This window comes from Lepisma saccharinum, chromosome 6, assembly GCF_977018435.1.
Source record: "Lepisma saccharinum chromosome 6, izLepSacc3.1, whole genome shotgun sequence".
Classification (NCBI taxonomy): Eukaryota; Metazoa; Arthropoda; class Insecta; order Zygentoma; family Lepismatidae; genus Lepisma; species Lepisma saccharinum.
The window spans coordinates 73,692,922-73,720,068 of NC_139234.1; the positions used below are offsets into that span (position 1 = coordinate 73,692,922).

The window sequence follows — 27,147 nt, forward strand, 5'->3', positions numbered from 1 at the left end:
TCTCTCTTCATAAACTTTTGTCTTCTCGTTTAATATCTAAGAAACTAAAAGTTAAAATATACAAAACAGTAATTTTGCCTGTAGTATTATATGGATGTGAAACTTGGTCCCTTACATTGAAAGAGGAACATAAATTGAGAGTATTTGAAAATAAGATCCTTAGGAAAATCTTTGGACCTAAAAGGGATGAGGAGACAGGTGAGTGGAGAAGGTTACATAATTTAGAACTGCATAATTTGTATTCATGTCCAGATATTATTAGAATAATTAAATCAAGAAGACTTAGGTGGGCAGGCCATGTGGCACGAATGGGAGAGGAAAGAGGAGTTTACAGGATTCTTGTTGGGAAACCTGATGGTAAGAGACCTGTAGGAAGGCCAAGACGAAGATGGAGGGACAACGTTGAGATGGACCTAAGGGAAATCGGTAGGGATGGAAAAGAGTATATAGAACTTGCTCAAGATAGGGAAAGATGGAAGGCCTGTGTTGCTGCAGCCATGAACCTTCGGGTTTAAGAAGGCTAGGGAGTTAGTTAGTTAGTTAGTTTGAAGCTGAACTGATTGTATTGAAGGAACAGAATGAAGAACTAATGAAAACTGAAGAAAAAGTCAATGATATTAATAATTATAGACCAATTACTATATTAAATACCATGGCAAAGGTTTTTGAACACATAATTGCTGACTATTTGTCTTTCTCTTTTAAACAATATATTGATGGAAATCAGCATGTTTTTTTTTTTTTTTTTTTTTTTTAGGAAAAGGTCAACTATTACAAATTGATTGGTTTTAATAGACTCTCTTAAATCTAACATTACGTAGTAATCCCAGACTGATATTTTATTTATTGACTTGGCTAAAGCCTTTGATACTGTCAGCCATCAGCTACTAATTTATAAACTCGACCAAATGGGATTATCACCACGATTTCTGAAATGGTTTTCCAACTTTCTAGTAAATAGAACTTTTTCTGTTAAGATTGGTGAAACAATTTCCTCTAGAAAATAAATATTTTGTGGAGTACCTCAAGGGTCGCCATTTGGTCCAATTCTATTTGCTGTTTTTATCAATGATGTTACATTATGTTTTAAATCTAGCATATGCATATGATATAAAAAATGTTAAGAGTATTTTAACAAATAATGATGTCACTCAACTTCAGGCTGCTCTCGATAGAATGACATACAAATTGGTGCAAGATTAATGGAATGGAAATTAACTTGAAAAAGTGTAAAGTTTTAAGATGTACTAAGAAAGTTCATTACATAGTCTCCAACTATTATATTTATCAAAATAGAATCCAAGTGTGCGACAGTCATAAGGACTTAGGAATATTAATAGACTCCTCTGTCATATTTGATGAGCACGTTTCAGAAATTTGCAAAAGAGCAAAGAAGATGCTTGGTTATATATTTTTCTCATGGAAAGTTTTTCAAAAAGAAGACACCTGTATAAAACGATAGTTCATCTTATTCTTGAATATGCTAATGAATTATGGTCATCTTCAAAATGTTGAATCAGTTCAAAAATTTTTATCACGTTATTATGCACAAAGTTTAAGAAACAATTACTATAACTAACATTACTCTGAATGGTTAACACAGTTGAATATGTTTACCTTAGAAGAAAGAAGAAATATGAAAAGTATAAATTTTGTACAAAAGATCTTTAATTTCCAAATTGACAGTGAATATTTTTTTGAATAGTATATCTTATAAAATTCCCAGATATTCCTAGAGGTTTATCTCAATTCTTACATGCCTAAATAAGGCCAGAGGTTTAGTAGCTGATCTTGTTGAAACCTTCAATTTGAATTTATGATGATGTATAAGATTGTAGGATACACTGTATGTGTCGTAAATATAGTAAATTTTGCTTAAATGTTTTGTGACTTTCATACCACCTTTATTTCATTTGCTACAAAGGAGCATTTGGGTGTGTTGTTTATGAAGAGGCAGGTGGGGATTATATTTCTAATGCACATTGAACGAATTGGTCTTAACTTATAATCATGCCGTATGAAGGAACGAACACGTGGGGTACTGGTTATCCCACTGGGTTGTCACTCTAATGGTCGTAGGTTCAAATCCCCACGGTGGCAAAAACTTTTCGTAAGCTTTATTTGTTCCCATTGTTACTATTTGAATTAGTCTTCTTTGAAACTAACAACGAAAGATTATACAATTAACTCTATCTCTCTTTCAAAATGGTAAGATGAGGACAGGTTTCTTATTATAAGAATTGGTAATTTTAGTGGTCTCAACGCATCTAAAATCCAAAATACTAGATCGACGTTACTTTCCTACTGAATTCTAAGTCCATTTTATGCACAGAAAGGCTAATCGGGCCTGGACCTACAGTTGTGTGTAGACCACTATGTGTCTCCACTTGTTATCCTGCACTGAACTTAAACAAACAGCTCCCCGCCCCCATTTCTAAAACAAATTTACATCAAATTTATAAGATAATCCTTATTGATTGGATTGTTTTTATTACTGAACGTCAAATAAAACATCTTCTACAATCACCTCTTGGTCCCATCTCTCCCAATATCTTTCCGTCCCTCTCTTTTCCCCCTTCTATACCCCTCCCACACACATGTATCAAAATAAATATTTTCTTAGGTTTGTATGTGTATAAATATAACATTAAATACCCGCCAAAATACTATTTATTTTCTACTTGCCGTTACCCCTCTCCCACTCCCACAACCCCCCATTATTATTTGCGTTTGCCAGACCATGACGTCTTGTAATCAGTGTGTACTCTTCCGAGTTCCAATCAGGTTGCATTATGTTTCAGATTCCAATTTAAATGTATCCCGAGTCGTGATTAGCCTATGTGTGCAAAAAGTGATGTTAAAACAAACTCTTGACCTCAATAATGCACTTTGTGTATTTTCTTTCAGCTGTGGTTCCCTCTTTTCGCGAAGAATAACAAATTAACCTAATCATTAACTCAACAAATAAAAATGCCTTTATAAATTAATTAATGAAAACTGTTATTACACCCAAACCACTATTTTATCATAAATGTAAATGAAGTGTCATCTCACGTAGTGAAAACAATGTGAAAATTGTTCTAATGAGTGATATATGATTGTCAAACACATACAGTGAGTCACATAATTATTCAGACACACAGTAAATTTCTAACGTTTAAGATTGGGAAGGGAGTGAAATCTGTGTACAGCATTGAAGTTGATAGTGCCACTAAATTATTCGGACACATAGTAAATGTTAACGTAAGATTGGTTAGGTTAACAATTTTGATTTACGGATTGATTGATGTATGTATACTCTGTTCATATATATTAACTCTGGTTTCCTGTAGGTTTCTATAGCAATTACGATTGCGTTTTGTTTAACAAAGTTGTGATAGAACATTTTCTATGTAGAAATGGGGCGAAGAGGAAAGGAAAGTTCATTTGAACAACGTCAGTTAGTGATATTGCACCATGCTAAGGGTAAAACTTACAATTATTACTTACAACTTACTGGTGCAATTGCTTCAAATAAAGTACAGTTGCAGATATTATTAAGAGATTTAAAGATGAAGACAGGATCGAGTCCCACGGTCATACAGGGAGAGCAAGAATTTTTTCCCCCAGAGAAGAGACAATAATCGTGAGGAAAATTTAAAAAAACAAAGGTGAGTGCTCCAATGGTGTGTGCTGAGGTAGCTGAGGAGTGTGGAAAGCATAGTCATCCTGAAACTATACGAAGAGTGCTCAGAAGGGCAAGATATCAGGGCCGTGTAGCCAGGAGAAAGCCATTTGTAAGTAAGCCAAACAGGACAAAAAGACTGGTGTTCACAAAGGAACACTTAGGAAAGGATCAGACATGGTGGAATCGGGTAATTTTCACTGACGAGAGTAAATTCAATATTTGTGAGTCAGATGGGAGGGTAATAGTATGGCGTAAACCAAATGAGGAGCTCCGAGGGAAAAATTTGCAAGCAACAGTGAAGCATGGGGGTGGTCACGTAATGGTTTGGGGCTGCATGTCGGGCCAAGGCGTTGGTAAATTTTCTTTCATTGAACAAACAATGGACAGGTACCGTTACCTTGACATTCTGAAGTCAAATCTAAAGACTAGTGCTAAAATGATGGGCATTCTTTGTAACTTTATGTTTTATCAAGATAATGACCCGAAGCACACTTCCCGCGTAGTACAAGAATGGTTATTGTACAACTGCCCAAAAGTGCTCCATCCTCCACCGCAGTCTCCAGACTTGAACGTCATTGAGCACCTCTGGTGTAAGTTGGAAAAAGAAGTGAGGAAAACACCTATAACCTCGAAGGCAGACCTCAAGGAGAGACTTCAACATGAATGGGCCAACATATCGCCAGTGTACACCAGAAAATTGGTAGAAAGTAAGCCAAATCGTTTATCCAAGGTGTTAAAAATGAAAGGGATGCCTACCAGATACTGACATTTCTGTTCATTGCTTTTCAAGCGTGTTTTCTTGTTTCTCCTTCCATGTGTCCGAATAATTTTGTTTAACCCACAAAAAATGTTTTTTTGTTTAATGAAAATATTTTACTAATATATTATATTAAACATAATTGAAGATAATTAACAGTGTGCTCATATTGTGTTTTGTTCGTTAAATAAATATTAAACATTTATCATCGTATTATATCACGACTACGTCAGTAAATATTCAGAAATCTTATCTGTCCGAATAATTATGTGACTCACCGTACATGAATAGATATATATTAAGTTCGTGAATTATAATTGGGACAATTTAATACTAAGTTGAAACTATTAAAGGCAATTAAAGCGACAAAGTAAACTTTTGCGCAATCTTTCTGCTGATTCGCGTTATTGAAACAATATTTAACCAATGGGGATGTTATCTCATGTTTGAAAATGCTGCATTGGTTGAACTTCCTGTGGACAAGACCATGAGTCACGCCTCCTGCTCCTCCGCATCGAACTTCACTCTGATTGGAGGATCATATATTTCACAACACTTCCTCGTTTCAGAGCTACCAACATAATTTTGTAAGACATTGGACTTAGAAAAATTTCATTCGACAGATTTTTCTAACATGACTGTACCTGGTTGTCAAATCGTGCTCATCACTTAAATCAATATTATTATTATTATTATTTAATAGGTTAGTATGTAGTAGACACAATGTCATAATTAAATACTTTATGGAGCTTATGTCATGGAGGGGGGCATTGGCATTTGAAAATGGGCACCCCTGGCTGGACCCCCTCAAATTTTACTTCTGGATACGCCCCTGTACAGTACTGCACTCTATCAGCTGCTTGAAGTGTGGGCCTCAATCCCTACAACATGAAGATGAATAGAAGGGTATTTACTGAACACATACACAACCTATTAAACAGAATATGGGAAAATGAAGATATCCCAAAACAATGGGAAGAAGGAATCACCTGAACAATTACAAAAAAAGAGAAGGGCAATGACAGGCATGATTGATTCATTATTGTTATTTTTTGTTTTTATGGAACTTTTTGTAGGAGCTGTGAGATTCAGTTCCCAGGGTGTCAGACTGCCTAGGGTGGCTGATCTCAGGTTTTGAATTTTCCTGACAATGTTTGTGAATAGAGGAGCTCTGCGGCTCACTCAGTCTCCACCCAGTGGGTATCTGGAGGCAACTCTGGTGGTAAAGGTGGCTGGAGCATGGTACTGATCATATCACATTCTATTATGTTGGTGCCCTACTCGTGGCATGGTGCAGTTCACTGGTGATAGCTTTACTCTTTTTATTTCCTTCTTTATTTATCCACACTTGTATGTACATTTACTTGAAAAATAAAGTGCAAATAAAATGCTATTGTATTGTCAAGTGAAATATACATGTACTCTTTAAATTGATAAATGTATCTATACCAGAAGTATATACAAGGCTCACTTTGAAAGTTTTGAGAATGGAAGCCTTAAAATAATATATATATATATATATATATATATATATATATAATTTCCATTACATCTTCTCAAAGTACTCTCCACCACACTCTTTACAATGTGTCATTCATTCAAACCACTTTTTGAATGCTGAACGCCATGCGTCCTGCTACAAAGACATTGTTCATATGCAGCCACCGCAGCTTCAGGTGAGTCAAATCGATGACCACGAATGTTTTCTTTCACTTTAGGAAAAAGAAAAAATCACATGGAGCCAGATCTGGGCTGTAAGGGGGATGGTGTAATGTTTTGACTCGTAACTCGTTCAGAAAATCTGTTGTCTCCCTTGCAGTGTGAGCAGAGGCATTTTCATGATGCAGCATGATTCCTCGCAGGCCTGTCTTTGGACGGTTCCTCCTCAATGCATCGAACACTTTGGGCAGATATTTTGTCGTGCACCATCTGGCAGTGACTGTTTTTTGTTTTTCAAGTGGAACTGTCACAATGTACCCACTAGCAGAGAAAGAAGAACAGATCATCTTTTTGACAACACTTCTTGATCTCTTCACATTTGTTGGAGGATCATCCCCAGGGAAGACCCAGACTGATGATTGCTGCTTCGTTTCAGGATCATATTGGTATATCCAGCTTTCGTCACCTGTTATGATGTTAAAAATGTTTTTTGATCTTCCTCCACTGAATTTGTCCAACATTTCATGGCACCAATCCACTCGTGTCCTTTTCTGCTCATTTGTTAGGTTGTGGGGGATCCAGCAACTGCAAATCTTCCTGACATGAAGTTTTTCATCCGGGATCTGTCTAACTGCTGCCGATCCAATATTTAGGCTTGTCTGAATCTGCACATATGTACATCGTTGATCTTCTCTCAACATTTGTTCAACTTTCGCCACATTTTCATCTGTTGTGGCTGTTGCAGGCCACCCTGAACGATCATCTTCCAAGGAAGTCCCTTCCTCTCTTAAATTCTGCAAACCATCGATAGATGGTGGCTTGTGAAGGGCAAAGATCCCCAAATGCATGGTGCAATCTTTCACGACACTCGCTCTTGCCTAAACCAACTTTGAAGTCATAAAAAATCATAGCGTGGAAATGCTCTCGTTTCAGATCCATCCTTGCTCGAAACGAAACTTTAACTGCTGCTGTGTAAACTATCATGCTGACTCAGCCCATTGTTGGAGCAAGTTGAAACTTGCAGAGTTTGCTATTGAAATGCCAATCTAAATATAGAAACACCAGCAGCATGTTGCGTTGGCTTATTGTTTTTGATTCTAAAAACTTTCATAGTGACCCTCGTACAGTACTTCATAGTATTGTTCTGGCCTGTTGTCCTGGTACAAGGTTTTCACAGAGTCACTAGTAGTGTATTTATAACTTATTGAACATTGTCTTTTTAGGGTTTGGTGGATTCATTTTTTGAGAAATTGTTGATGTTGGCCGAAATGGAGTACAAAAAAATGTTTGACGGGAGAGAACATGGCCTGAGAGTTCTGGTGGAAAAGCATTTGAAGGTCAAAGAGGTTATTGATAGTTCCATGAAGATGGCTTCTGCTGTTGGAGAACCAGAACAGTATGACAAAGCTTGCTCTGAGTTGGTCGAGGTAGGTATTGCATTCATAGTTATACAATTGGTCCCCAAAGTGTCCACCATGGCGCCCTGGGGAGGGCTGCCACGAAATATTCCAATGTTTTCACTGAAATGATATGATTGTTCCAAATGTGTGCTTATTTAGTACTTTTTACACATAAAATGTTCTTTTATTTAAAATATGAATTTATTTTTTAACTTAAGGTAAGCAACCTAACCACACTAACTGAGCATTGCAAGTATTAGGTAGGCCTACATTCTGACTAGATAGGCCTACATTCTGACTTTGGTGCCGTGAAACAAAAAAGTTTGGGAACCCTTGGTTTACACAATATAATAGAATTTATGTAACTATGGATTAAAATCATGGTAATATTCTGCATGGTACAAATCTCTATTCATCTAGTTCTGATAACTGTATGATGTGAACACTATTAGATTTCTAGTTTTTAGATATTTTAATCAGGGAAATTCCTTCACGTAGGTAGTGAGGAACTTCATTTACACTTATTTCCAGTTTGCTACATTTTTAGGAGTTTAATGCGTGTTGAATGCTTTTTTTTTTTTAAAAAAAAAGAGAAATAATAATTTTTGATGACATTTCCATTTAAATCGATATTTATATATTTTTTTCAAAAACACGCTTAAAATTGCTTGTATGATATTTTTCACAATACATGCCTTTTTTGATAGAAAGACTTTTTCTGGTAAAAGTCTGTAAAATATTTGAACTATTTGATTAAATCAAACAAAAAATTACAAGTAAATATACATTTTTCTATTTCTGATACTGTATATATGAACCTACCTACTATGGAAATGTTGGTTGAGTGTGTTAGTGAAACTATAATAATTTCAGTAACTTTTCTTCCAGTGAAAATATAACATTCTAGATGCACTATATAATTGTAACTTTTAAATATACTGCATGAGGCACCTAAAAGTACCACCCGAAATAGCGAAGAAACCAGAAACAGTAGCGATGTGAGGTTTGCGGGAAACAATAACATCAAATGGGGCTCGTAAATCGGAGGTATGGGGTGGGTCGAAAAATATCAACAAATGGGGCATCTGGAGCAAAGTCATATTTTTTTTAATGGAACGATATACAATAACATGCATAATATAAAAGAGCACACGCAGAGAAACACAACGCCGTTGGTCTCATGCATCTACTGCACATAGGAACGAAGATATGGCCATGTGAAAATATGTAAACAAACTAACAAGTGGCCCACTTGACCGTCAGTACCACGGCATGTACAAGTATGAGATATATATATATACACACACAGGGTGTATCATAAGTAATAGCGCAAACTGACACAGTTGAAAGTACAAGATAATAGAAGCAAAAAAGTCTCAGTAAACATGGGTCTGCAAACGAGCCGTTTTTGAGATAATTGCAAATTTGTGGTTACAAGCCGTCATTGACTTCAATGTTTGTAGACGTTGTCCTAGTTGGTAAAATGATAATAATGTGTTCGAATGTGTGGGTAGAAGCTGTCACTGATTGCATTTTGTAAACACCAAGTGCTTTACACTTTGCGCGTTCCAAGGTTTGCTCTTTGTTTACAAAACAGAATATTCCCGAGAGGTGGCGTTGTAATCAAACAGGATGGATACAATCAGTACACAGTCTAATCGTACTGTGGGAGTCACATCAGTTGTGCTGTACTGCGTAGTGAAAATGGAACCTTGCAGCAAAGAAGAATACATTTTACCACCTATAACGACGTATACAAACAATAAAGTCAGTGGCAGCTTGTAACCACACATTCACAATTATCTCTAAAACGTCTCGTTTGCAGACCCACGTTTACTGAGACTTTTTTGCTTCTATTATCGTGTACTTTCAACTGTGTCAGTTTGCACTATTACTTATGATACAAACTGTATATCTTATATATAGTATTTGTACCTGAATTTTGAAGACTTTTTTTAATGATAGTTTGCAACATATCAGCTGCCATGTATATTTACAGTTTAATGATAATGATACCATTTACAGTTTAACATGATTAGTACTTTGTATATTATTCTACACAAATTCTTTGCTATTTTTGCCTATAAGTATTATTGAATTTTAATTTGAGAGAAATTTAAGTATGTTTACAGTTTACAATTTAAATTTCCTTTCATATCAGCTCAGTACATATATTTTGTTTCCTTTCTTAGAGCCTAATAAAACACAAGTCATTGATTACGAGATTAATGTACTTTCACCAAAAGTGACTCTGATATCTACAAATTCCTTATGTATAAGGGTTGCCCAAATGAAAGTGAGTCTCTTGGTTTTTTCTGTAATGATTTATTGGTTGAAATACGAGGTGTGGCTAGAAAAAAAACGGACTGTTGCTACAAAATCTTTTATTGGTTATTTTGTACAATACGAACATTATCCCCTTCAAAGTACTCCCCTGCACTATTGATACACCGCTCCATACGAATCTTCCATTTCTGGAAGCAGAGTTGGAAATCAATTTTCTGAAACCATGTTCATGACCTCCGTCGCTTTGTTTTCACAGATTCTACGATCGTAAATCTGGTTCCTTTCAGTGCAGATTTGACCTTTGGAAATAAAAAAAGTCGCATGGAGTGATATCTGGTGAATAGGGTGGATGTTCTAACACTGGGATCCCATGCTTGGCCAAAAAAGCTTTGACTGGCAATGCCATGTGGACAGAAGCATTGCCCTTATGAAGAATCCATGACTTGCTTTTCCACAAATCAGGTCGTCGTCTTCTTACTTGCTCACAAAGGGTCGTCAGCACCGTAATTTAATAATGTTGGTTATTTTGCAATAGCTCGAATACTCATGGATGATGTTTTCGAATCAATTCACCGACATTTGCAATGTTTGATTCCATTTTTGACATGCAAGGCCGTCCAGGACTCGAGTCATCCGCGATCACTTCTCGTCCATCTTTAAACCTTTTAAACCACTCAAACACTTGCGTTCATGTTAAACACTCATCTCCGTATACTTCCTTCAACAAACCAAAAGTTTCTGTGGCGGATTTTTCGAGTTTCATAAGAAACACTTTCACACTTTACATTTTTCCGACGGAGCAAAGATGTATGGTTCACTTCGTCCACAAGCTACAGCGGAACTGAGCGCCGCACACTCTGGAAAATCACACAGTCGATAGGCAGGATATCACGTTATACACTCATGCACCGCTTGACCTTGATGTGCTTGTCGATTGTCGACAGCAACACCAATCCGGTTGTTTTCTAGCCACACCTCGTATATGAACATATAGGAAGTAAAAGTGATCCATCGGTGACATATCCTCTGCACATAGTCACCTTCCCTGTTCAAGCAAGTGTCCCAGCACGTCACAAGGGTATGGATACCCTGAGCGAAGAACGTTTGGGGTTGACTGCTGAACCAATCTTCAACGGCGTCACAAACCTCAGCATTGCTGGCGAATCGGCAGCCCTTCAGATGTTTTATTAGTGATCCGAAGATGTGGTTGTCACAGGGCAAGAGATCGTGGCTGTAGGGAGGATGGTTGAGGACTTCTCACCGGAAACGCTGCAGCCGATCATGGCACACCTGTGTCGTGTATTGTCGTGCAACAGAAGAACCCCATTTGACAACATGCCAGGTCGCTTACTCTTGAGGGTCAATTTCAGTTTGTTTAGGGTAATGCAGTATGTGATTGAATTGACAGTCTTCTACGTCCAGCCAATCCAAAAGCAATGGGCCCTTCTCGTCAAAGAAACATCACTCTTACAGCTCTGATGGACGAATGAGCCTTTTTTGGGCATGGTGAGTTGAGATGCCTCCATTCCATACTCATCCGTTTTGTGGCTAGGTCGAAGTGGTGGCACCACGTTTCATCTGTGGTTACAATCCTCCCTACAGCCCCAATCTCTTGTCACATCTGAAGGGCCGCTGGTTCGCCAATGATGCTGAGGTCTGTGATGCCGTTGAAGATTGGTTCCAGAGTCAACCACGGATGTTCTTCCCTCAGAGTATCCATACCCTTGTGACACGCTGGGACATTTGCTTGAACAAACAAGGTGACTATGTATGAGGATCACTTTTACTTCCTGTATGTTCATATATTCCAACCAATAAATCATTACAGAAAAAAAAAAACAGATTTATACCAAACTACCTTGAGTCTGAGTGTCTCGTGGAGACTGCAAAAATGCCATGTGACACTTTTGCAGGATCTATATATCCTGGAAATTATACAAAATGTATAATTCTTATTAATTTTACATACATACAACTCTGTGAGAAGCAGTGGATTTTGTGATTAAGCATGTGCAATTACGAATATTTTGAAGCAAAACTCAATTATGATATAGTTCCAATGTAAAATTTATATAAGATGTAAGCGAGTTACTAAAGATATATCCGCGAAACTTACTTGTAACTGTGAATTAATTATGGTGGCCTCTGCCACCATCCACTTGGGAACTCGATGCTATACTGTTAGGTTGACTTCCGGTTCCTGTTGTTGTTTCCTCGACTACCGCTAGGGGTGCTGGTGTAGCCATTTCGTCTGCTCCGCGTGATGGGTTTGAGATGCTGTAATAGCGGGAGCCAAACATGATGAGCCTGACCACTGTCGATATTCAGCTCGTGTGGAAAGTGCATAATTGCATGCATCTCTTTGATTTTGGTGTCGATTAGGGTGTGTGATGTGCGCCTAACTGAAACTTTTTGGATCCTGTGTTTATTGAACTTGAGGTGCATTGCTAGCCTGGTAGTGGGTTGGGATTTTTTTGTGTCCGCTAAGTTCTGTTGTATACGCTCGTTGACAGATCTGATGGATCTGCCAATGTAGTATGAGTTGCACTCACACTGGGCATCATATACACCTGGGTTGTCTAGTGGGGGAAGGAAAGATCTCATGTGTTTGATTAGGGCACTGGCTATTTTGTTCATTGGTTTGTGTGAGAGTTTTATGTCATATTGTTTCAAGGTCTTGGCTTGGCAGTTGGTTGTAGTCAGGTGGTAAGGGAAGGCAATCCATTTAGCTTTATCACTGCTGGCTGGGTGGAGTAGGTTAGGTTGTCGTACTTGCATTTCTGCTTTGCTGCACCATGTAGAGAGTTAATGTACGGTGTATCCATTTTGAAGTCCTATGTCCGTCACTATGGTAACTTCTTCCTTCAAATCTTCTTCACTTGAACAGTGCGAGAAAACGCTTCTGTAGAAGTTACATTGGCTTTATGTTGGGGTGGGTGTTGGAAAGGGAATGGATATACTGGTTCCCTGCCCCTGGTTTTCTATAGACCGTGGTGGTGAATTTGTTGTCCCTCCTTTTGATGGTTAGATCTAGAAAGTTAAGGATGCCTTGTTTTTCCCATTCTATTGTAAATTTCAACCTGGGGTGAATGTTGCTAAGTTTTTTCATGAGTAGATCTATTTCCTCTTCCCTTTTGTAAACGACCAATTTATAAATATTCTGAACTACTTTCAATTGTTACAATTATCAAGTATCAGCAGAAATTGTAAAGAGTATCAGTGGTATCCATTTTATGCATCAAAAAGCTAATAGAGACTGGACCTACAATTTAAAGAGGGATCCAAACCACTAAATGCACATCCATGAAATTGGGCAGGTGGCAGAAGTTCACACTGTTGCCATGTCAAAGCACAACCCTGTGTGTTCGAAGGTTTAAGAGAATGAAAGATCTCATTGTAGAGTTGGTCTTTGTAATCCATGTGATACAAACTGACAGTATTTGCTCGAAAGGTCAGGGATGACACAAAAGTGCCCTGGAGAGAGGTTGGTCTGATGCTCGAACTAGGCAATGCAGCCAGGTTCACATTGCAACACAGTTCAAGGGAACCAGCCACTATTGTCCTGTTCTCGCTTTGCTTTTCCCATATGTGCAACCAGTGCAATTCTGCCCAGCTGCCTATTTTCATGGCTGTGTGTGTAGGTGTTTCCACCAGGTATCAAAATTCGGCACTCCTTGATTACAAGGCAACAATGTTACCTCTATGCCATCAAGGAGTCCAGTATTGTATCGGCTCATCCCTACTGGATAAGCAATAACTATCTATCTACGTGCAATGGCATGTAATAAAGGTCTCGATTAGATTTGGGTTCTAGTCCAGAATATATCAATTCCTTCCATGACATATCTGAAGCAAATTAAAATGTCTTACAAATTAGGCCAGTCAACTAGGGATGCTTTTGGGATCCAATAAGGAAAAAAATCGGAAAGCTGGAACAAATTTTATTATCATCATAAAAGGGTTCTTAACAACATATGAATCGCTCACTACAGAAAGGCAAAATGTCCACATTTCACAATTTTTCAGGAGAGGCAAAAAACTGCATAAAACTGTCTTTATGATATTTCCATCATGACATGTATTTTTCCTTTCTTAATAGAAGTATACGTGACGAAAATACGAATGCAAAATTTGTGTATGATGTAAGGGGATAGAGGGGGAGTTTGTTTTGTGTTTTGGACATGTTCCCTTTCTGCAGTAAATTGAGTGTTCAAACGAATTTTGGATTGAATTAATTAAAGAAAAACACAATGAAATTTATAAACTTACTTTATTGTAAGAAAAATTATTTCTTAAACATTCATCAATAATATTTGATGTTGTGGAACTACAAGTTACTCAGTCATCTTTGTCTTCAGCATGTGTTTCCGTTTTGATAGGCTATGATGTTATTTAACTCCAAAACAGCATCTTGTCTTCAGGTATGAAAACCAACGTTTTTGTGATGTCATCCATTTTGTTGTTGTTTATGGGCAGTACAGAGTTATAGGCTTGTGTGGAAGCCAGTTCAAATTGTTCAGCAGACTTCCTCAGCCGAAAAATGTCCACTATGAAGCCACCAGTATTCATGTTACACTTAACACTATTCGGAGTTTGAGATGAGAAGGTCATCTCACGGTATTTTGAAATACTGAAAGTCTTTTTCGGGTGTTTAGGGACATTTTTACCATAAGACACATCGCTCAGACAGGTTTTTGTAAAATTCAGGCCACCAGAACTGTAGTCATTTGACCCTGGTGTTTTAGCCGGTACGATTTGCCCTTTCCAATTGACGTGCTCTTTCCCTGAAACTTTTGTTTTTTTTAATTGCATTCCTTCTGCACATTTCTAAGTTCAAGACTCCTTTCCTTGTCTTAACTACTTTTCCTTCGTCAGCAGAGGTGCTCATTTTCTGAAATAACAATATGATTCACAATCAACGAAGAGAAAACACTGCAATCAACGTCCACACTGAGGGTTTGAGCTGTACTGTCAAAGAACAGAGCATAGTTCGTAAACTGGCCACCTTAGTGCCACTACGAATTTCATTTACTGCAGACAGGGAAATAGTCCGGGACAAGTTCCCTTTCTCCAGTAAACTGAAAATTGAAGGCGTTGCCATGCCCATTGTTATCGAGCGGACAGGTGTCATTTCTGCGGTAAACGATCCATTAAGCTATTACAAACCATTATCGTCACACAAAAGGAAATGTGTAAATATTGGACTAGTTGCCTTTCTCCAGTGAGCGATTCATATTAATTTTGCACCCCTCTACCACCCCGGATTTGGCCGCCATCTTCGAAAAATGCTGCCCAAAATAAGTTTTTTTTTTTTTCAAATATCTCGCTTGAAAAGCATTTTACAGCAAATTCTTCTAGGAAGCACCATTAGGGCACTAGAGGAGTGAGTAATTTCACTTATTTTTCCCACTCCACTGCAAGAGCGAAAGACAAGGAAACGTTTTTGCACGGTAATTTGAGGGCTTATTTCTTATTAAAGTATATATTCTAAATGTTCTAAGGACTTTCCATGAAAATGTATTTTCAATTGGTAATATATGTATGTTACAATAATTTGTAATATTTAATATAAAACAAATTAGCATAATGTTTGTATTTCTGCTACTATTAGAAACCAAACCATCCGTTGTCTTCTACCAGCAACAATTATTATAAGTACATATGAACAAGATCATCACAGCTGCCGTGAACTTTCAGATCGAAGCAAAAGTGACAGCCACAATCTACACAGGAATTACATATCGAAGTGATGACATGGCCCCCTTTAGTCTAAAGGCAAACATTCATTGTGCATGCACGAACAACAGATGAGGTGCTACGATGCACGGTATTGAGAACACGGCCCAGTTGGAGTGACACGTGCAGCTTGCCGTGTCTTTCAGTTCAAAAAGTTGTATTTATTTCTTAAGATTGGTTTCCAAGAGACACGTGCTGCTTCCATCTGAAAGCTCCCTCCCTGCCACATCCCCTCTCATAAGATGGTATGAATAAGAAAAACTAAATATGCTGACCAAGGCAGTAATTTATTTTATTGAAAACATAAAACAACCTTCTAGCAAGGTCTTCTTCAGACTCTGTATCAAGTACAAAACTTGAGTCTGAAGAAGACCTTGCTAGAAGGTTGAAACGTTACATTTAGTTTATGTTTTTAATAAAATAAATTACTGCCTTGGTCAGCATATTTAGTTTTTCATAATCATGGAAACAAGGCTTAATGGTGGTATGAATAAGTATTGCTTGGTTGGAAGCAAGAGAAGATAATAACTTCTCAGAGTGGATAGGTGGCAGGTTGAAGGCTCTTTTGAGGCACTTTCTGTTCCTGCATGGAGTATAAGAAGATGCTCTGCCCCGGGAATCTCAAGAGCGAGTGAACGAAAACAAGTCTCTGAGTAAGTAGTAATTCGAGAAGACTTGATCAATGAATGCATGAGAGGGAATGGGATTGCATGGTGGGGGATAAATGACTGCAGCTACTAGCCATTTACAGTAGTGTGTACTGCTTTGTGCCATCCACTCACTTTCTCCCCTTTTCTACTGCATGGCCATACTCCAGTGTTTACAGGGACAGAGTATAGAACGGTGTCAGATTTTGAACACGTTAAGTATTGCAATGTTCACAGATCATTGAACACTTCAGCCCAATTTTCCTGCAGCTACAAGTCCCCTTGTGTAACCTTTAAGGAGTTTACAGGATATAATGTGAAGCAGCTCCGGTGGTGCAGCTTCTTTGTCTGTTGTGATACTTTCAGAGAGTAGTACAGGGATGCTCATAAAGAGAAGGCTTCTTGGTTTTCCACATCCCTACCTCATCAGTTATAATGAGTACGGGGCAAGTTTGTACTTAAAGTTTTCTCTGAATTGGTCTTGTGATTTTTTAGTGATATATTATTTTTTAAAAAAACTCTGGATCAACTGATACAACCCATATCTGATTTTCACTTCAGAAGTGACCACTCCAGTTATTAAGTCTTATTTCGTTCAAACTTGACATTCGTCAAATACTTGACATTGAAGACATTTCAATATCATGAGCATCGGAAGGATTGGTTTTTTTAATCACTGTTACTCCTGTAATCTTTGACTTTATACCACCAAAATCAAGAATGATGGGTGAGATGAGAATCACTGAAAATTAACTGAAAGTCTTGCTTATCCCTTGATATACGAGACTTTCATGCATCGACATGCAGCTCAACTATTTTATCTGTAAACTAGTGGGCATGCCAAAAATACACTTACTTTGCATTCAGTCAGTCACTCCTCTGCCATCCCCCACAACTCTTCATAGAGCGTATCATGGCTCAGTTGTCATATCTGACCAGATCCCAGACCAAACTTTTCTGATCGTGTTATTGTGGTTTGAATTGTTGTTTTAAGTTTACGTTATGCACAGATAGGATAATCGGGATGGCCTAATGTGTCTCAACTGGGTATCAAACCCGAGACCCCTTGATTACAATGGTGTTGTATTGTGAAACAATCTATTTTGGACAAAGTCAACATGTTCCTTTGGAGTTATCTTCTCTTTCAGACCAAACATATTATCTCCTGCACACAGGTGACCGTAAACTTTTTCCCATAAAGTACAGCATGCAATGGTAAAAGCAATTCAACCCATAAATGACTTTTTGTAAGGCAGAAGAAATATAATAAGTCCAGTTTTATAGAAGAGAAAAACTACAAAACATCATGCGAGATATTTTCCCGTGAGTTCCGCACTTGCAAAATGGGTCGAAAAAAAAAACGTAAACATTTTTGCTCATCTAGCACCCAAACGGTGCATCCTAGAAGAAAAATGCATAGGACATTTTTTGCAGAGAATTTTATGTACATTAATTTTTCTCATAACCTCTTTGGCTGTAAAATGCTTTTCAAGCGAGATATTTGAATAAAACTGATTTTGGGTGCCATTTTTCCAAAATGGCGGCCAAATCCAGGGTGGTACAGGATGCAAAATTAATGTTGTTAAGAACCCTTTGAGAAAGATAATAAAATTTATTCCAGCTTTTTCTGATTTTTTTTCCTTATTGAACCCCCTTGTTGACTGACCTAAATCTAGAAAGGATATATTCTCTACAGACAAATAGCTATTCAAGAGACATTGGATGGATGTCTAATGCATATATTGGGATGGTTTTCTTTTTTATATTTTCTTTTACAAATTGACTTACATTTGCTATACTTATCCTATATTTAATCTCAGTTGTTATATCACCCTTATCTGTCAGGTAAGGGCGAAGATATTTAAATTCCCTTACTCTCTCAAAAGACATTCCATTAACTTTCGATAAAGTAACATTAATGAGTACTTAACTTATTTCCATGTATTTAATTTTAGCTATTTACTGTGAGTTCCATTTTTTGCCACATTCACACACAATCCTGCTGAAGTTTCAGCTACTATTACTATATCATCCATATGTGCTAAAATCCGAATAATTTAGTTATTAAGTTCCTTTAGTTTCTATATGTGACTTTCTTAATCTTTTTTCAATGCTACATCGAAGCATCTTCTTTACATAGACCTTGCTTAGTTTCAAATTCATTGGATAGTAGGTTCCTTATTTGTGCTTTTGAGGGTTACTCTTTATTACATTTACAGGGTTTGTCTTATAAGTATCGGGACTGAAGTCATAAAAAGAATTTTATTAAAGATATATGTACAGTGTGTTAATATTCTTCAAAATATGACCCTTCTTTCACTTCAGGTGCGACCTACACACTCCAAAGGCTCAGAGGCAACTGAGCTGGGTCTCCTAGCTCACGTGACATCCCGCAACACCGATCCCTCCCACAGAGACTGCCTTCCACCCCTTCCCATTTGGCCGGACAAAATCAATCCCTATACTTATTGGACAAATCCTGTATAAGCCTCTGTGAGGTATTAAATTTCTGCATGACTTCAATTAGTGTTTCTCTCTTTATTGTATCATATGCAGATTCTATGTAGAGGTGGTGTGTATTTATTCCAAATTCTTTAGTTTTTGTACAGACTTGTCTCATTGATTGCATGTGGGAAGAAGTGAATTTCTCCACTCGGAAACCACACTGATAATCCCCTATTATTGTCCTTACATATGAGGAAATTCTTTGGAACATTATATCAAAGAAAATTTTGTATCAGTTTATTGATGTCTATATAATTTCCTGTTTGAAGAAAACCTCTCTTCTTATAAATTGAGCAGATGATTCCATCTTCCCATTGTTTTGGGATATCATCATTTCTCCATATTCTATTTAATAGGCTGTGCATTTGTTCAGTAAATACCCTCTTATTCATTTTTATCATTTCAGCTGTGATTCGATTCTGGTGCTCCATTGTTATGCCTCATCTCTTCTCAATTGCATTTTTAATTTACTTCCTTAATATTCGACCCATTGCCCACTAGTTCATTCCTTTCCTTGAAGCTTTCCTGGCAATGAATGATGAATAGAATCTTTCAGGCTATTGACCAGGTGAGTTGTGGAAAGGATTCCAAGCTTTCGAGGGCTAACGTCACTCTTATCTTCAGGGTAGAAGAGAAGATTAGAGTGGCATTAGCTCTCAAAAGCTTCAAATCCTGTCCACAACTCACCTGGTCAATAGCCCGAGAAAATCTTTTCATCAATATATGCTCCTGTCCAAAATCCTACTCTCATTTCCTTTATTTTTCTATAGAAGCTTTTGCTATCTCATCTTTCATTTGGTTCTTCTTGTTCTTTCATGTGTTGCTCCTCAGACTTCATTTTTTCTCTTTTGTGTATTTTGTTTTCCTTCTTAATTCCATATAGGTATCCAGAGTGCAATAAGTGAAGGATTCGCGTACAAGCGCTCGTGGCGATAGGTTCACCAGCAAAAAGCGGTACATATCCGAAGGAGCAGCAATTCGCGAGTGATTGGATCAATTTCGACGACTTTATTGTCAACGTTACTTGCTTATAGTGTGTAGTGCAACGATTCAGTGTATTTTTACCCCTTGGTGTGTAACCTAGACAGCGACCCATTAGATCACCGTGGCTTCCGGCTGGCAGCCGGTTCCCACCCAGGATGCCGAAGTGTTGGACCCGAGAGAGAGGACGGCTGCGGAAGGATTAGTCGACCTGGCCACAAAGGAGTTTCCATTAAACCAACATGATGATGACGTTCCCATGACAGACTCTGTACAACGCTCAGGTAAAAGGACACTGGACGAGGTGAGTAAAACCGAGTGCAATCAAGAGAAAATGTTCTGCCCCACTCAACCGGACCAACGACCCCCAACTCTTTGGTATTCGATCGACACCACCGGCCCATTTGTGGTCCTCTTAGAAGGACAGAACCAAAACATCGGTAAACTTTCTAGTGGCAGTTTGGGCAATAAATTCCGGAAGGCCAACATCCCCGTGTGTTTAGTGGAACAATGTGGCAAAAACAGGGTACGGGCCACCTTTAAAACAGCAGATACAGCAAACGCTTTTGTTCGGAACGGGACCTTTCTGGACTCCCTTGGGGTCCGAGCCGAAATACCACACAGCTTGATCCAAAGGGAAGGGCTAGTGTATGGGCTTGAATTTGACGTGACAGAACAAGACATCCTAGACGGCATCGACTCACCATTTCGGGTTACGTGCACTAAACGCTTAAAGAAAAAAATCTGGCGAGAGGACGGCACTTTCCAACTCATGGACACCAAGTTGATCTGCCTTACCTTCCACGGCAAACATTTACCCGAAAAAGTGCTGATAAATAAGGAAATCTTAACAGTCAAACCGCGAGTACGATCGGTGTTACAATGCTCTGGCTGTTTCCGTTATAATCATTCTCAGGTTCAATGCCGGTCTAAACCACAATGTGCTAACTGTGGTCAAGAAAGACACGGGGAAGGATGCTCCAACCCCCCTCACTGTAGCAACTGCAAGGGCCCCCACGGGGCACGTGACCGCAAATACGATTTCTGGCAAAGAGAACAAACCATTCAAACTCGCATGGCGGAAGAAAATATTTCCTATTATGAAGCAAAGGCCAAACTTTTCGGCACCTTCCACCCACCCCTAACTCGGGAAGATATTTTGAATCCCATGCTCAACAAGCGTGACTTCCCCAAATTGTCTCCCACACCCAACTCGACCCCCTCGAATGGAACATGCCAACTCGGCGCTTGGGATAACCCCTTTCATACATTACAGAAGCACTTTGCATCTGAACCTCCCACCCCAAGTGGTCGTCAGACCGCCACGCCGCAGGCAGTGGAAACAGTTCGCTCCAAAAACAAAATTCACCCCCGCCGCTGGACTTTCAAGTCTAATACTCCTGTGCCCCATTCCTCCTCGAAGGGACAACATGCAGATCTACAAGTCAAGGCATCCAGCACCAACATTGAAAAAACAAGAACAATTTCTAGTTCATCGACATCAGAAGATGAATTCACGCCCTCTCCCCCCATCGGGCGTAACGCTCATCCGGCCCGGAGGCCCCCCCCGGACCCGGCATTATCGCCGCCTTCGGAACCACTGCAAGTTCACCATTCCGACCAACAAACTCTTGGACCTCATAACAACCTTATGGGCATCAGTGCTCCAAATATCAAACATACGCGAACAAAAGATTCTCATCCAGCAAATACAAGCCCTCACGACCCAACTGTTATCAATAATAGAAGGCTGATTACCTATCCATTTTTGTTTCTTTCCCTCTTCGTTTTTTCTTCCCTTTTTTTTTTTCTCTCGTTTTCTTATCCTCTCGACAAAATGAAGATATTACAACGGAAGCCCGCCTATTCCGGCATAGACCGCCTCCATGAATCTCTCTCCCCTTTTTATTTTTCCTTCCTTCCTCCCCCCCCCCCCATGTCATTTCCTGTTATTATTCAATGGAACGTCCGCAGCTTTTCGGCCAGAAAATGTGAATTACAGAAACTTGTGGCGCATTATAAACCGCATCTCCTTAGCCTACAAGAGGTGAAAGGAACTCGATACGAGAACTACAGACTCCCACATTTCATCTCTTACGGTCCCCCTTTCCCCGCAACACAACGAGGTGTTGCTATTTACGTCCATGAAAATATTCCACATTCCCCCCTCTCTCTCCCCTCCTCCCTTCCTTTAATTCATCAGTTTAATGTCGAACTTGTTGCCATACGCATTCAGTTTCATCAACACCTATTCACACTCCTCTCCCTCTATATTCCTCCCCATCACTTTTCGCAGAATATCCCTTTATCCACCCTCACCGACCTTCTCGCCTTACTCCCAGGACCCTATCTCATAACCGGTGATTTCAATAGCCATCACCAGCTGTGGGGCAATGTCCTGACCGATAGATTAGGTTACACCATAGAAAATTGGATCCTTGAGAACGACTTCATTATAATGAATGACGGTACCCCCACCCACTATCCACACAATGGTTCCCGTCCGACTGCTATCGATTTAACATTAGTGTCTCCAAACCTTTTTTCTCATATTAACTGGACCAACGATATTGACTTACGAGGGAGTGATCACACGCCGATATTTATTTGTTTACCTAATACCTTTTCGAAAACAGGCGTGACTGACATTCCTGTCCGTCGATGGACACGTGAGTCTATTAATTGGAAAACCTTTCGCTCTTATTTTCTCAAATTATACTATATGGATGATATACCCTCCCACCGGACAAGGACATATACCAAATTCCTCCATATGATTACGTTAGCACTTGACCGGAGCGGTATGCGCCAAAAATTCTTTTCCAACGATCGATTTCCTAAGATTCATTGGTGGAACAATCAGTGTGCCGCCATCAAAAAAAAAAAAAATAGCACTCACAAAACTCTATGCTAAACACCCCACGCCCGAAACATGGCTGGAGCTCCACAAACTTCAGACGCTCGCAAAAAATACATATACCAAAGCCAAACGACTGGCATGGAAACTTTTCTGTCAGTCCCTTGATGTGACTCTCCCCATAGGAGTCATTTGGCGCAAATTTAACTCTTTACGACACCCCCATGTTCCTCGCCCCCGACCGATTAATAATGCCTGGGAAGTCGAATTTATGGACCTCCTAACACCTCCTACGGTCACCCTACCTCCCCCATCTCTAGCCCAGACAAACATTTCATTCACAGCAGATTTCCCCGCTGTCACAATATCGGAACTTCAACATATCCTAGAGAATACCCCCTCTACTGCCCCAGGATATGATGGCATCACTTACGACACCCTCAAACACCTCCCAGAACAAGGACTTAATATCCTCACGGCAATCTTCAACTCTGTTTATCGTAGGGGTAAAATCCCGCGAGGTTGGACTCAACATGTTGTCATTCCAATATTAAAACCGACTAAACGAGCTACCCATGCCACGTCCTACCGCCCCATTGTTCTTATACCAGTAATGGCTAAATTATTCGAAAAAACTTTACAACACCGAATAACGTGGAATTTAGAGAAACGAAATTTTTTCCCTCCCTCTCAAATGGGATTCCGTACCGGGCTTGGAAGCCAAGACGCTATATGTACCCTCACAGTGGCACTTCAGAATAGCCAACTCTTGCGACAATACTGCTTTAGCTTATTCATAGATGTTGCTCATGCCTACGATTCGGTCCAAATTCCCATATTATACCAAATTCTAGATAATCTTCACATTCATCCGGTGGTAGCTCACTTAATATGGCATCTATATCACGAACGAATATTGGTTTTTTGGTTCCCCCATAACGTTACGGGACCACAACTAATCCGGAGTGGTGTCCCCCAAGGCTCCCCACTCAGCCCAATTCTTTTCAATATATATACACAATACTTGCATCAAACACCAAATTCTACTCATCATATCCTTCAATATGCTGACGATTTTTGTTTTTATAATAGCACATCAGATGCCACTTGAGGCATCTTAGACCTACGCAAATTTATCATTCAATTACGTGATCAATTAGCGCTCCGCGGCTTATCATTTTCCCCGGCGAAATCACAGATTATTATTTTCAATCCGTATATGCTTACTCGCTATCCCAATACATTAACTCATTTACATCACATTCCGGTGGTCCAAACCTGTAAATACTTAGGTATTCATTTCAACCGTAAATTAACTTGGCAAACACATCTTCAATATTTGATCACAAGAGGGAAAAAATTGATTAACATTCTGAAAGGGCTTGCCACTACCAAATGGGGGGGCCACCCCTCCATTATGCTATTATTTTATAAGAATTGCTTTCGCTCACTTTTTGACTATTCGGCGCCCGTATTGGGAGGGATGCCTGATCGCTGGCTCCAAAAAATGGATATCTTACAACGTCAGGCACTCCGCCTTTGCCTCGGATTAATGGCATCTAGTCCCAATGTAAGCGTTTATGGAGAGAGTACTGAACCGCCTCTCTCATTCCGATATCAATACTCTACCACGAAATACATATTGAAAACATGGGAACGACACCCTCATCCCTTCAATACCGAGTTCGCTATTCAACGCCAGCTGGAAGCAAATTTAACTCTCGATCGCTCTCGCCCTCGGCTTTTCTTTTTATCTTGTTATAATATTGATCGCGACGCCTACCATCTCAGCTTTACATTTACATCCCCTTTGATATACACTTTACCAATACTCACCGCCCCTCTCCCTAATATTAACTTTACTGATTTCGGTCGACACGAATATTACAAAGAACTCTGGCCCGACCATACTTTTATCTACACAGACGGGTCCAAAAGTGCCGACCGCGTTGGATGTGCCTTTTATGCCCCTCAATACAATGTTGTATGACAATTTTCCTTATCGCCAGAAGCGTCTATTTACTCGGCAGAGTGCTATGCCATTTATCAGGCCTTGATCCATGCTCGTGAAGCACAATACACGCAAACTTTAATTCTCACAGATGCCCTCAGCGTATTATTCACGATCGCTCGTTGTGGTAAGGATGCTTACCGGTTGCAACTCTTTCCCATTTTAATTTTACAAGAGTATTTTCACCTTCAAAACAAAGCCCAACGCGTACAGTTTACCTATGTCAAAGCACATAGCAATCTTAATCCTCATCAAGACCTTGTGGATCATTATGCCAAAACAGCTGTGGACGTTCCTCTCCCCTCTCCTATCTGACTTGCCTATACGGATCTTCTCCCACGGGTCAAAAAAAAAAATCACTCTCAGTGGGAAAATTGGGTTCATGACGCAGTGGCAAAAACCACTACTTACAAATGGTTCTATGATAAACTCCCTATTCGACCCTGGTTTCATCATTTAAAAATGCCTCGTGAAGTGATCACCTGTATCCTACGCCTTAGAACGGGACACGTGACCACAAACGAGCATCTGGCACGAATTCATCAAACTCCTTCTCCCAATTGTACCTGCGGAGAACATAAACAAACCCCCACCCACTTATTTTTCCAATGCCCGCTATGGAACACACAACGACAGACACTCCTCAACAGACTCCTTCGACAAAAGGTTGCTTTCCCCTTCTCCTTGCCCACTCTACTTTCATCTCCTTCCCCCTCTATAATGTGGATTCTCTATGGATTTGCCCGACAGTGCGACCTTCGCTTTTGATTCCATCCCTCATCATTACTGTATTATAGTGACAGTGAAGTGAAGTGTAAACCAATATTGTGCTGTTTATATTAGTGCGCGAACTTCTAGCCCTCAATGTTCTCAGACCGTTGCCCAAGACTGCTACCATTCAAGCGGTGAGGGGCATGAAGAAGAAGAAGAAGATATAGGTATCCAACTTTCCTCTTGTAAAATATGTGTGTATCATCTTGATGTGATTTTTTTTGCCTTGTTTTCAACTTACATTCCTCATCAAACCATTCATTATGTTTTTCCTTGCCCTTACCTCTTTTGCCATGTTTCTCTAATAATGTTGTATCCTCGTTGTGCTATTATTACTATATTATGTATTCTCTAAGAGTCATCCTTCACATATTTCACAGTGGTTTGGACCCCACCAGTGCACCAAGTAGGAGAGGGGATCCTTGGAGGATGATAGCTTCCCCAATGTGTCTTATTGTCACCATGTTAAACTATATAGGCATTCCCCCCCTTCAACTATCAAGCTCAACCAAACATCCCCCTGCCTAATTTTCACTTTAAGCTTGGGCTCCCAAAATAAACTACAGACCACGGCTCGATCAGCCTATCTGAGGCATAAGTGGGCTTAAAATGAACTTTCTGTTGTCTTAAAATCATGTGGGATTAATTTCTGGTGTGGGTACATTACCATTATTTGGATTTTCTGTTCAACTGTATGTCGAGCCTATTTAGATATACAGGGGAACCTCGATTTTACAATTTCATCGGACCAAGCTGAATAAAAAATGCAGGAAAATTTTATAACACTGGTCTGCTGGAACCATGAAGATTGAATGTATAATGAAGGAAAATGGAAAGTCTGGGAACATAAAATCAGAGTTCCACTGTGTGTCCAGATCTAAGAGAATAAACAAATAAATATTGGGTCAAAATTCAATGGATTCTTAGCAATGTGCAGAGAATCAATTGAAAGTTTTGCAAATCAAACCAGTATATTTATGACTTGTTCATTAGATCAATGTGTTTATTTTAAAGTTCCTAGTGTTTCATAATGGTAAGGTGAAGGTGGGATCTGACCATAAGGGATCCAGTGTATGTTCTATATTTTCGCACCATTTCATGTATCTGCCCCTATTTTCTTTTAGAATATTTGAGTCAGAGAAGGTTGGGGAATGTCCATCGGTATGCCACTGGATGTAAATATACTGTAATTACAAAAATCGACATCATACTAATTTTTATCATGAAAATATATGCAATGATCAATACATAAGCTAATGTGTGCCAGTTCAAAGTAGACATTTACATAAAAAAATGAGATCTATTAATTATGAAAACATGTAGAGCACTTATGACGTGATAGAAATTTATAACTCGAATCAATAATTAAATATGTTTCTGTATTTTCACAGAAACTGAAACCAATCTTGGGAGAAAAACTAATGCATGAAATAGTGAGAGTATACAAAACTGAGCTGGGCTCTGTTTTATCTAGCTCTGGTCCTTCTGTGACAATAAAAAACATTTCCGATGCACATAGAAACACCTTAGAGATGAAGGGAAAAATACTGAGCCAACTGCCACCGAACTGGATTGATGAAGAGATGTCCAGCAAATGGACCAAGGTTAGTACAGAATATATTTTGTTGTTCTTGTAGTCTTTTTAATGGGAGTCTTTCATGGGGAATATATTGAATCTCGATCACTAGACGGTGTATGTAGTTATGCAAATGGTATGGGAGAGTCTTAAAAGTGTAGATGGGCTCTGTTTAAGACAGCATCTTTCAATCATTTGAAACATATGCCCAGTAAATTGAAAATTTATTTTCAGAAAGAAAACTGTTTATTTTTATCAATTTTTACATACCATCAATGTATTTGTTATTGTATT

General features: G+C 39.0%; 1 protein-coding gene across 2 annotated transcripts in view; it reads left to right on the plus strand.

Moving 5' to 3' along the window:
* The window catches only part of LOC145988883 (atlastin-like), a 112,117-nt gene that overhangs the window by 62,875 nt on the left and 22,095 nt on the right, over positions 1–27,147 (plus strand). For both annotated transcript variants that reach the window (XM_083124160.1, XM_083124161.1), the window contains exons 9-10: positions 7,307–7,510; positions 26,669–26,881. In XM_083124160.1, coding sequence (XP_082980286.1) covers positions 7,307–7,510; positions 26,669–26,881 — 417 coding nt within the window. The remainder of the gene's footprint in view (positions 1–7,306; positions 7,511–26,668; positions 26,882–27,147) is intronic.